Source organism: Oncorhynchus clarkii, chromosome 6 (assembly GCF_045791955.1).
Source record: "Oncorhynchus clarkii lewisi isolate Uvic-CL-2024 chromosome 6, UVic_Ocla_1.0, whole genome shotgun sequence".
NCBI lineage: Eukaryota > Metazoa > Chordata > Actinopteri > Salmoniformes > Salmonidae > Oncorhynchus > Oncorhynchus clarkii.
The window spans coordinates 40,471,098-40,483,896 of record NC_092152.1 but is presented as its reverse complement, the minus strand read 5'-3'; the positions used below and the strand labels follow the sequence as shown (position 1 = coordinate 40,483,896).

General features: G+C 43.0%; 1 protein-coding gene across 1 annotated transcript; it reads left to right on the top strand.

Annotated features, from left to right (window-relative positions):
• Positions 1-6,338: 6,338 nt before the first annotated feature.
• On the top strand, positions 6,339-8,826 carry LOC139412073 (fatty acid binding protein 1-B.1-like). The gene is made up of 4 exons (XM_071158869.1): positions 6,339-6,405; positions 7,430-7,602; positions 7,969-8,061; positions 8,735-8,826. Exons 1-4 carry the CDS (start codon positions 6,339-6,341, stop codon positions 8,783-8,785), a joined length of 384 nt encoding a protein of 127 aa, XP_071014970.1. The 3' UTR covers positions 8,786-8,826.
• The last annotated feature ends 3,973 nt before the right edge of the window (positions 8,827-12,799 follow it).

The window sequence follows — 12,799 nt, the reverse complement described above, 5'->3', positions numbered from 1 at the left end:
CCAAGTTTCGGCTCGATAGGTCATTTGGTGCCCAAGCAAGACCCTAATTGGTGCTGAAAATCCACTTTTTTCCATGCCTTGCTACGGGGTCTTTGAATGAGCAATTGGACAGAAACGTTGGGGTCCGTCTATATGGGCCGAGGCGGTCGCAATGCACCTAGTCTTGCGACTCTGGGACATTTCTAAATGTCGGCATTTTCGTGATGCAAAAATTAATTGAAGTTATTGCAAATATACAAGGTTGTTTCTCGGTCCGAGAACCTTCTAGAGCCACGTAACTCACCACGCACTATCGACCTGAGGTCTAGAACAGGTTTCTAAAGTTTCAGAACTCTAGGTCTGACAGTTATTTTTTAGCTCGAACAAAGGTAACTATTGCAGGCACTGTCTGTCTCTACGCACCCCAATATGTCCCTCCTTCCAACCTGTGTGTGTGTGTGATTTAGTTTTTCTTTGAAATTTTATGGGAGAAATGACTGATTTACAGTTCATGGGGGTTGCCTAATCACACATATGAAGTTTTGAAAAGATCTGACCTTTTTAACCCTTCGAAACAGCCCCTCTGACACCATTTAAGGAAATTCCGGTTGGCACAGGAAGCTGAAAGTGAACACATATCCTCCTTGGGGTAGGCAATTATAGAATTTTGAGTTTTAAGTGTTTACGTTAAGAACTGACAGATTTACACAGGGTTGAATGCACTATTTATCACAAACTGCTGGTTGGGTATGGAAAAACACGTTTAGGGTGATTTTAACCAGTTCCGGTTGCTCCAGGAAGCTTAGAATCGACACAGGTAGACCTCATAGTGTCCTGATGGACTGTCATTGAAGACAGGTTCATAAGGCATTCATAACCCACATAGGCTTCAAGTTGACTTTAGAGGAGCAGGCAATGTATTCCTATGGGGAGAGATGTCATTGTAATCTGTGAGATCAAAAAACCCTTATTAACTGTTAAGGGTTAATGCCACACGGTCAAGGTTTGCACAGATGGGGAGGACCTCAGGAACGTACCTGAGGTCGAATTGTGCTTCTCACCCTAACGGTTCTCTCATTGTCAACCAAAAGCAAATTACATTTAGGGCCAGGCTTCATTTTGGGCCTACTTCTTTCACGATCGCTGCACTCAGAGCGAGCTACGGTCAAGCGGGGCATCTCATTGAACTCGGCACGGCCTAGAGAATATGGAAATGCCATTGCAGGCTCTGTGTGTATTTAAGCACAGCACTTTGTCACTCCATCCTTGCTGTGTGTGTGTGAGAGAGCTTTTCTTTGACATCTGTTGGGAGAAATGACTGACTTACAGTTCATTTGGGTTGCCTAATCACACATATGAAGTTTTGAAAAGATCTGACCTTTTTAACCCTCCAAAACAGCACCTATGACACCATTTTAAGGCACTTCCGGTTTACACAGGAAGCTGAAAGTGAACACATATCCTCCTTGGGGTAGGCAATTATAGAATTTTGAGTTTTGACTTATTTACGGAGGGTTTAGTGAGTGTGTGTTATTTCAGAAAATCACGGAAAATCACAGAAATATTGCAGAGCTCCAAAGCACACTTTAAAAAGATTCGTATGAACACGCTGCAACTGGATCTGTAACTGTTTAAAAAAAAAACACCAATTTGACATTGTACGATTTCTCTTAAATGACGATAGATAAATGGCTGTTTGTTTTTTTATTGACACCGGAGGCTCCTTTACTTTGACGTGAAGCGGAAAAATTATTGCTCTATTTTCATTTTGGACCTTTAATCCCAGAAAAATGGCCATAAGTCAAAAACCGTTGAGGCCTAGATGCCATCTTGTTCGGGGCCATCTGCCCATTATGCCAAATCTATGCTCACCAAGTTTCGGCTTCGAAATATTTTCCGTTTAGGAGATAAGGCCACATCGTGATTCGTGATGTTTTGTACATTTGCAATATGATTCCATTCGCCCTCTTGTGGGATTTACCGGGACAGCGGAAAAATGACCAAAATGTGATTATTTTATCAAACGGAAACCGAATGTCCGAGAGAGTTCATTTGATGACTTCCCGGAATATCCGGCCCTGCCGCACGGCCCCACTTCGTCCGCGAATTTGCAATATGGCGAATGTCAAAATGTTCCCTTATGGTATGTTAGGGCCCTGTCTATGCGATAGATAAGATGAGAGCACCCCTCCAGCTAGGATGGAGTCCATCAATCCTCAGCTGGCCAGGCTTGGTCCTGTTTGTGGGTGAGTCCCAGAAAGAGGGCCAATTATCTACAAAGTATATATTTTGGGATGTAGTAAACAGTTTTCTACCAGCGATCTATCTAAGAGATGGTTGCCGTTTTACGATCCCCGAACCAATTGTGCTATTGTGTGTGTTTATCCGCTTTATTTGTAATTCATATTGTACATAATGTTTCTGCCATCATCTCTTATGACCAGAAAGAGCTTCTAGATATCAGGACAGCGATTACTCAACCCGCACTGGAATAATATATTTTTTTCTTTAACGAGTCTGACGCAAAGGATTTACTCCAGACACCCCAGTCATTAGCAGGAGAAAGAGATGGCGATATCGGGGACGTAGGTCTGGGTGCCTTGTAAGGTGGGTAATCTGCCTTTACCATCGGTCCTATTAGCCAGAGTACAATCATTGGATAATAAAATAGACGAGCAACGAGCACGTACAGTATATCCTACAAATGGGACATTAAAAACGGTAATATCTTATGTTTCACTGAGTCGTGGCTGAACGACGACATGAATAACATACAGCTGGCAGGTTTTACGCTTTTTCGGCAGGATAGAACAGACGCCTCTGGTAAGACAAGGGGTGGCGGTCTATGTATATTTGTAAACAACAGCTGGTGCACGAAATCTAAGGAAGTCTCAAGTTTTTGCTCGACTGAGGTAGAGTATCTCATGATAAGCTGTAGACCACACTATTTACCAAGAGAGTTTTCGTCTCTATTCTTTGTAGCTGTCTATTTAAAACCGCAAACCAATGCTGGCACTTAGACCGCACTCTATGAGCTGTATACGGCCAAAAGCAAACAGGAAAACGCTCATCCAGAGGCGGCACTCCTACTGGCCGGGGACTTTAATGCAAGGAAACTTAAGTCAGTTTTACCTCATTCCCGCAAGCATGTTATGTGGGCAACCACATAAGGGGGAAAAAAACTCTACCTTTACTTCACACACAGAGACAAGTACAAAGCTCTCCGTCGCCCCCCATTTGGCAAATCTGACCATAATTCTATCCTCCTGTCAATACAGGACTAGGATCGAATCGTACTACACCGGCTCTGACGCTCGTCAGATGTGGCAGGGCTTGCAAACTATTACAGTGCCTTGCGAAAGTATTCGGCCCCCTTGAACTTTGCGACCTTTTGCCACATTTCAGGCTTCAAACATAAATATATAAAACTGTATTTTTTTGTGAAGAATCAACAACAAGTGGGACACAATCTTGAAGTGGAACGACATTTATTGGATATTTCAAACTTTTTTAACAAATCAAAAACTGAAAAATTGGGCGTGCAAAATTATTCAGCCCCCTTAAGTTAATACTTTGTAGCGCCACCTTTTGCTGCGATTACAGCTGTAAATCGCTTGGGGTATGTCTCTATCAGTTTTGCACATCGAGAGACTGACATTTTTTCCCATTCCTCCTTGCAAAACAGCTCGAGCTCAGTGAGGTTGGATGGAGAGCATTTGTGAACAGCAGTTTTCAGTTCTTTCCACAGATTCTCGATTGGATTCAGGTCTGGACTTTGACTTGGCCATTCTAACACCTGGATATGTTTATTTTTGAACCATTCCATTGTAGATTTTGCTGTATGTTTTGGATCATTGTCTTGTTGGAAGACAAATCTCCGTCCCAGTCTCAGGTCTTTTGCAGACTCCATCACGTTTTCTTCCAGAATGGTCCTGTATTTGGCTCCATCCATCTTCCCATCAATTTTAACCATCTTCCCTGTCCCTGCTGAAGAAAAGCAGGCCCAAACCATGATGCTGCCACCACCATGTTTGACAGTGGGGATGGTGTGTTCAGCTGTGTTGCTTTTACGCCAAACATAACGTTTTGCATTGTTGCCAAAAAGTTCAATTTTGGTTTCATCTGACCAGAGCACCTTCTTCCACATGTTTGGTGTGTCTCCCAGGTGGCTTGTGGCAAACTTTAAACTACACTTTTTATGGATATCTTTAAGAAATGTCTTTATTCTTGCCACTCTTCCATAAAGGCCAGATTTGTGCAATATACGACTGATTGTTGTCCTATGGACAGAGTCTCCCACCTCAGCTGTAGATCTCTGCAGTTCATCCAGAGTGATCATGGGCCTCTTGGCTGCATCTCTGATCAGTCTTCTCCTTGTATGAGCTGAAAGTTTAGAGGGACGTCCAGGTCTTGGTAGATTTGCAGTGGTCTGATACTCCTTCCATTTCAATATTATCGCTTGCACAGTGCTCCTTGGGATGTTTAAAGCTTGGGAAATCTTTTTGTATCCAAATCCGGCTTTAAACTTCTTCACAACAGTATCTCGGACCTGCCTGGTGTGTTCCTTGTTCTTCATGATGCTCTCTGCGCTTTTAACGGACCTCTGAGACTATCACAGTGCAGGTGCATTTATACAGAGACTTGATTACACACAGGTGGATTGTATTTATCATCATTAGTCATTTAGGTCAACATTGGATCATTCAGAGATCCTCACTGAACTTCTGGAGAGAGTTTGCTGCACTGAAAGTAAAGGGGCTGAATAATTTTGCACACCCAATTTTTCAGTTTTTGATTTGTTAAAAAAGTTTGAAATATCCAATAAATGTCGTTCCACTTCATGATTGTGTCCCGCTTGTTGTTGATTCTTCACAAAAAAATACAGTTTTATATCTTTATGTTTGAAGCCTGAAATGTGGCAAAAGGTCGCAAAGTTCAAGGGGTCCGAATACTTTCGCAAGGCACTGTACATACAACAAAGGGAAGCACAGCCGAGAGCTGCCCAGTGACACGAGCCATCCAGACGAGCTAAATTACTTCTATGCTCGCTTCGAGGCAAGTAACACTGAAACATGCATGAGAGCATCAGCTGTTCCAGACAAGTGTGTGATCACGCTCTCCGTAGCAGATGTGAGTAAGAGCTTTAAACAGGTCAACATTCACAAGGCCGCAGGGCTAGAACGGTTACCAAGACATATACTCCGAGCATGTGCTGACCGACTGGCAAGTGTCTTCACTTAACCAATTGATTAATCAGTGTTATTCTCTGAGTTTGTTGGACTTCAGAAGGAAAATAAATGTAGCTAATGGGTGAACGTTTGTTCACTCTACAAACTTTGCTCACAGTGAGCTGAATGTATAAAAACTTGTTGAGTCTAATTACAATTTCAGGTTTGTTTTTGGAAGTCAACACTGTATGTTGGTTCAGCTATATTCCCAGATGTGGAGCAAACTCACAACCCTATTGCAATTGGTTGCCTTACAATTGTACGTTGAATTGTTTTCTTTTTAGACCTGTGTTTTTTCATGTACATTGATTGGTTGATTATCTTAAGCTACACCAACATAAGTAACATACATTTTTCTAAAGTAATCCAATCTGTTATTAGTTTGACTTTTTGCATCTGTTACTGAGATGGCTGTTCCAATTATTATTGAGACTACCTACATCAAATAGAAGTATTTCCTGGCAGCCATTGTCAGTGCAGGTTGGGGGTGATTAACGTACTCTGGCTGGATTCCAATTTTTCAAGTTGAATTGTATGTTCACTCAACGTCAAATGAAAAGTTGAGTGAACATTATGTTGGTTCAGCTATATGCCAAACATTTTTGCAAACTCACAATCCTATTGCAGTCTGCTGCCTTACAATTGTACATTGATTCAACTTTTTTATAGTGCAGGGAGACAAAATACACCTCTCAACTCAAAGTGCAATGTAGCCTAGTTTAATTTCAACACAGGTGTATAACGAGATAAAGTCAAGTTGAATTTGAAATATGTTGATTGATCCATACACTTGTATTACAATGATGAGACTGCTTATCATTTTTCTAAGGAGTCGAGGAGTTCTTGTTTATCAAATCAGATCAATGATCACTCACACCGCCAAAGTAGAAGAAGAGAGGATGAGAAGTGGAGTACAATAAAGTTGACCATTGCGATGTAGATCAGTTGTCCTTGGCTGGGAAGCTGATCCTAGATCTGTGCCTACAGGCAAGTAGCAGGGAGGATATGAGGGGAGGGGTTCTCAATTGTAGACACCTTTAGTTAGTTAATGAGTGCAGGGCTGGATAGACGGGGGTATAAAGACAAGCAGGGAGCTGTGACTGACTTTACTGTCACTGTCTTATAGTCACCATGTCTTTCTCAGGGAAATACCAGATGGAGTCACATGACAACTTTGAGTCTTTCATGGAGGCTGTTGGTAAGTCTTGAAGTTGGGTTTGTACATTTGATTAGACTTGGGGTGTTAATTTCAGAAGTCATAGTCCTTTCAGTAATGATGTTCAATGGTGACTGCGAATGCAATGGGTACTTGCAATGGTGTTAGATTTAACAAATTATAGTTTTTTTTTTTTTTTTTTAATAACTTTCACTGAAATTAAACATTAAGACTTAGCCCAAACCAAACAAGCGGTGTTAACTATTTTGAACTTCCAGCACCAATGGGATTGTTAATTGATTTGCCTAGGCATTAATAATTTATTGTGTCATTGAGATTCAAACCTATGCTCTTCTGTCCTCTATCTGTGGAATTAATCCACTGTGCCACCAGGATGGAGTTGTCATGCATTAGTTTTGTAACTCATTGACAGTGGATAAATGTAGTCTTTTCAGACCATTTCAACAGGAACAAGCACTCATTAAGATCAGGTGTGGCCAACTACTGTGTTCAAAACACTTAAGAGAAGATGGCGTTTGTTGAAGCTGAGAACGGAATGTGTTTTGATTAATATTTTTGTATGGCAAGTTCTTAGTGTTCTGAGAACATGACTAACTAACTATGAGAACCTACAGAACATTATGCTGAAGTACTGACATTCCCACAGGAGAATATTTCAAGTCAGCTGAACAACTTGAGAACATTCCCAATGTAAAATGACTAATGTTCCTAGAACTTTACCTTAAATTAAATGTTTGAACTTTCAGGAAATATTCTGATCAAATAATGAAATGCCAAGAAAATAACATTTTGTCAAATTCCTTAATGAGAATGTTCCAAAGCCAATCAACTGCCCTGCACCATTGCCAGAATGTGGTATGGAAAATTACCAAGCCCTAAAACGTATGGTCCTCAGAATGTTATGTGCTAGCCATCATTGTGTTGCCATATTATAGTGCATCAGCACTTTACTTCAGTAGTAATAATTCAGTGTTCATGTCCCACTTCACTTTTTGTAGTACTAAAAAGCACCGTATATGACTCTCTCGCTGCCGCAAACATGTAGGTCTCCCTGATGAGCTTATCCAGGAGGGCAAAGACATCAAGAGCATCTCTGAGATTGAGGAGACTGGAGACCACTTCAAGGTGACTGTCACCACGGGGACAAAGATCCTCACCAACTCCTTCACCATTGGCCAGGAGACGGAGCTCGAGTCGCCGACCGGGGAGAAGGTCAATGTGAGTGGCGCATGTCACAACCCAACCATGAGTTTCATACATGTAGCCTGGGTTTATCCATCTCCCTACATATACAGCCAGTATCTAACTAAACTATAAGTTCAGCTGATGTGGGGTCACTATGGTTAGTTCAGGTCCCAGTGACGTTGTGGGAGGACTGACTTTCGTTGGCAGAATCTCCTCTGCTCTCCAGGGACTGGGCGCACAGTTGCGTCTCAAAACCAACTCACACACCTGATGCACACTGTCACACTTTTTTTCTTCTCCATATATGGCCATCCAACTTGGGCCTGTTAAATTGGTCCTAGTTGACTGTAGTTGGTGACCACTGCTTTCAGATCTAACCATTGACCTCTCCTGTTTCAGTCTGTGGTGACGCGGGAAGGTAACAAGCTGACGGCCATCCTGAATGGGATCGAATATGTCACAGAACTTACAGACGCAAACACCCTCGTCAACGTGAGTCTGGGGCATATGGCTGGGGGTTTCACGAAGCGACACAATTTCAGGGTTAATTCATACCATTAACAAAATGGGTAGTCTATGACAGTGCCGTGAACGCAATTCAACAGTTTGCTGCCGCCAATGTTCTAATTACATGCTGACCCCACCGCTCGCGTCGCAAAATAAATGTACGTGTTATTCAATCATTGCACCCACACTGCTCGCGCGCCTCAGCAAGCATCTGCATGGCCAGGTGCTAAAATGTGCTGCAAGTCTGGCCTCTCCAATCTCCTCATTGGTTCTTAGGAGCATATACCCATGTGGGTGATTGAAAGATGAACTTGAAGGTCCACACTCTGGTCAGTTGTCAACCGCCATATAAAGGAGGCGAGATGATGAGAAACATTTGGTTTTCTGTGGCTTAATTGTCAGATTTCAGGTAAAATAACAACCCAATGTTTATATACTAGGACAAGCTAGCTAGCTAAATTGCCATAAATATGAAATGCTTTTTGCCCCAAATATAACTGTTTCGGGGTTTGTTTTGATATTTCAACCTGCATGTCCTGATCGCTTCTAGTGTGGGTGAACAAAATCAATGTGAGAACGAGCGCGTCCGGTTTGGTAAGCATAGTGTACTGGCATGGATTTATTGAGTGTAATGATTACAGATGCTTTCTCTTTTCAGACCATGACTCTGTCTGGCATGTCATACAAGAGGACCAGCAAACGAATGTGAAGATCTACTGCACTCTTTGGATTAATAAAATGTGAAAGGCATTGAATGGTCTGGTCTCAGCATTTCATATCAATGGGTAGAACTTCAGGGGGAAATTGAAGTTTGTAATAATGAGGCAAGGTTTGAGTGTGATGAATGTGGGATTCAATAGAATAGCGTAGTTCCGTGAACATTACACTCGGGCCAAAATGGATTTTCTACATTTTAATGTGACTGCTTTATAGCAAATGTCAACCCAGCAGTGTAGAAATGAAGGCTTTGCTAGTTCCATCTAGTCTATTGCAATATGGGTCAGAATCCTACCACATTGGGTGCATCAGTTTAAAAGCAGATTCCTCAATTTCCAGTTATTTTTGAAAATCAAGTTTCAGGCAATGTTTTTGGACATTGCTTTCACTAGTTCCACCCCAGTGTAGCTGACAAGGGGCTAAAGGTGCACCATTTGAGGGTGACTGGTTTCCCAGCTACAGTGTGGTTGGAAAAGCTAAGGACCCTGGGACTAAACACCTCCCTCTGCAACTGGCTCCTGCACTTCCTGACGGGCCGCCCCCAGGTGGTAAGGGTAGGCAACAACACGTCTGCCACACTGATCCTCAACACTTGGGCCCCTCCTGTACTCCCTGTTCACCCACGACCTTGTGGTTAAACATGACTCCAACACCAAGTTTGAGGTGCACCACAACACCAGTGGTAGGCCTGGTCACTGACAATGATGAGACCTGGCAGTGTGGTGCCAGGACAACGTCTCCCTCAATGTGAGCTCAAAGGAGCTGATCGTTGACTACAGGAAAATGCGTGCTAAACAAGCCCTTAACATCGACAGAGCGAGTTTCAAGTTCCTTGGTGTCCACATTACCAACGAACTATCATGGTCCTAACACACCAAGACAGTTGTGAAGAGGGCACAACACCTTTTCCCCCACCCCCTCTGTGTTGTACACTGCTACTCGCTGTTTATCTATGCATAGTCCCTTCACATATGTACAAATTACCTCCACTAACCTCTACCCCCGCATATTGACTCGGTACCGATAGCCTCGTTATTGCTACTTTTATTTTTACTTGATTTGGTAAATATTTTATCTTCTTGAACTGCTTTGTTAAGGGCTTGTAAGTAAGGTGTACACTTGTATTTGGCGCATGTGACAAAGTTTGATTTGACGTGTTATGGACGTAGGAATTGAAGGGTTGATTTGTCTGACATATTTGTATAATAACGTGAGGTCACTACTGCCGGCTGTTTCTTGACACCTGCCGCCATAGGTTCGTTCATGCTTATTGGCTAGTTCTTCAGGGCCTCCTCCTGTGTGGTGTGTGTGTGTGTAGAAAATGATACTCATTCTACTTAAACATCCGTTACTCAAACTGTTTTCATAAGCTAGGCGGGATCATGTCATAAAGATGCATTTTAATCTTGCAGATCATCCTGCGAGTTTCATGTCTTATCTCAAGGTCTTGGTGTGGGTTCTCTGCAGGATGGCATAGGCCTTACACATGCAGTGTCCCACCTATTTTCCCTGCCTTCATTGTTACCATCCCCAGAGCGGTGTTAGGATGGTATCGTTTACTGTCAAAGTAATATTGAGCCATTTATACTGCACAAATATAAACGCGATATGTCAAGTCTTTTCATGTGCTGAAATAAAAGATCCCAGAAATGTTCTCCAAGTGCACAAATTTGTATACATCCTTGTTAGTGAGCATTTCTCATTGTAATAAGATAATCCATCCACCTGACAGGTGTGGCATATCAGGACAAAAGGCCACTAAAATGTACAGTTTTGTCACAATGCCGCAAATGTCTCAAGTTGAGAGAGTGTGCAATTGGCATGCTGACTGCAGGACTGTCCACCAGCGCTGTTATCAGATAATGAAATGCTCATTTCTCTACCATAAGCCACCAACGTCATTTTAGAGAATTTGGCAGTACGTCCAAGCTGCCTCACAACCGCAGACCATGTGTTACCACACCAGCCTAGGACCTTGACAGCTGATTTAATACAGGAGTATTTATATCTGTAATAAAATCAGCTATCTAGTCTATAATGACTAAAGAGTAGACTCACTCCCCACATCAGGGCTTTTTAAGTTTTATGCTGGGGGTCTTCGGGAATGCAAACGTGGTATGTAAGGGACATGTGGTTAGAAAAGTGAAGGTGCGATTCAGGGAGGGAGTTGACTTGTGTGTCCTGCTCCATCCTTTATTTTATATCTCAGAGGGCTGCAGTGTGGACCAATCTTGGAAGGCCGAGGTGGAAGGTGACAATCAAATCAGCCAATCAGAGGGAAGCAACTCTGGTGACATTTTCCTAAGGCTCCTGGACTTAGCTGACCACAGCCTTCCTATCGAGTCCACCAATGAGCTGCAAGTGATGCTAGGGTTCCATGGGGTCACTTGAGAGATTGGATGATAGGATTTGTAGTTCAAAGTTACCCACCCATTTACTGACCTCCTTCTTCAGTATATAGGCAACATCACTGGAAGGGAACTAGCTCAGAATTTCCCTCTTTGACATTTCATGTATGGCAAATATTGGAGTTAAATTCTTAGCTAGATGGGACCCTGAGCACCCAAATCAAATGAGAGAATCGAAAACAGCAGGTCTGGGACAAGGTGGCATGTCGGGTGAACAGGTCAGGGTTCCATAGCCGCAGGCAGAACAGTTGAAACTGGAGCAGCAGTACGACCAGGTGGACTGGGGACAGTCAGGAGTCATCAGGCCAGGTAGTCCTGAGACATGGTCCTAGGGCTCAGGTCCTCCGGGAGTTGGAGGGAGAGAGTATTAGAGGGAGCATACTTAAATCCACACAGGACACCAGATAAGACAGGAGAATTACACCAGATATAATAACAAACTGACCCTAGTGGTGCGGGGGGGGGGGGGGGGGGGGGGCAAGGCTGAGTATAGCCCACAAAGATCTCCTCCACTGCACGAGCCAGAAGGGGTGCAAAACCAAACAGGAAGATCATGTTAGTGACTCAACCCACTCAAGTGACGCACCCCTCCTAGGAAAGGCATGAAGAGCACTAGTAAGCCAGTGACTCAGCCCCCGTAATAGGGTCAGAGGCAGAGAATCCCAGTGGAGAGAGGGGAGCCAGCCAGGCAGAGAGAGCAAGGGCGGATTGGAGCTCCAGTGCCTTGCCGTTCACCTTCACACCCCTGGGCCAGACTACACTCAATTGTAGGACCTACTGAATAGATGAGTCTAAAGTAAAGACTTAAAGGCAGAGTCTGCGTCTCTCACATTGATAGGCAGACCATTCCATAAAAATGAAGCTCTATTGGAGAACGCCCTGCCTCCAGCTGTTTGCTTAGAAATTCTATCGACAATAAGGAGACCTGCGTCTTGTGACCGTAGCGTACGTGTAGGTGTGTACGGCAGGACCAAATTGGAGAGATAGGTAGGAGCAAGCCTATGTATTGCTTTGTAGGTTAGCAGTAAAATCTTGACATCAGCCCTAGCCTTAACATGATGCCAGTATAGAGAGGCTAGCACTGGAGTAATTTGATACAATTTTGGTATTCTAGTCAAGATTCCAGAAGCCGTGTTTAGCACTAACTGAAGTTTATTTAGTTCTTTATCCGGGTAGCTGGAGAGTAGAGCATTACAGTAGTCTAATCAAGAAGTAACAAAAACGTTTTGCAATGTTACAAAGATGGAAAAAAGTTGTCCTTGAAATATTCTTGATGTGTTTGTCAAAAGAGAGATGAGGGTCCAGAGTAATGCCGAGGTCCTTCACAGTTTTATTTTAGACGACTGTACAACTATCAAGATGAATTGTCAGATCCAACAGAAGATCTCTTTGTTTCTTGGGACCTAGAACTAGCATCTCTGTTTTGTCCGAGTTCAAAGTAAAACATTTGCCGCCATCCACTTCCTTATGTCTGAAACACAGGCTTCCAGGGTAGGACATTTTGGGGCTTCACCATGTTTCATCGAAATGTACAGCTGTGTGTCGTCCGCATAGCAGTGAAAGAGGTAGAATATATAGTGAAAACAATAGTGGTCCTA

Bases quoted from the DNA above. Each gene is read 5' to 3' on its own strand.
- LOC139412073 (XM_071158869.1), top strand. From the start codon at position 6,339: ATGTCTTTCTCAGGGAAATACCAGATGGAGTCACATGACAACTTTGAG. The intron at 6,406-7,429 runs GTAAGTCTTGAA...GCAAACATGTAG, and splicing joins GTCTTTCATGGAGGCTGTTG to GTCTCCCTGATGAGCTTATC. The intron at 8,062-8,734 runs GTGAGTCTGGGG...TTCTCTTTTCAG, and splicing joins ACGCAAACACCCTCGTCAAC to ACCATGACTCTGTCTGGCAT.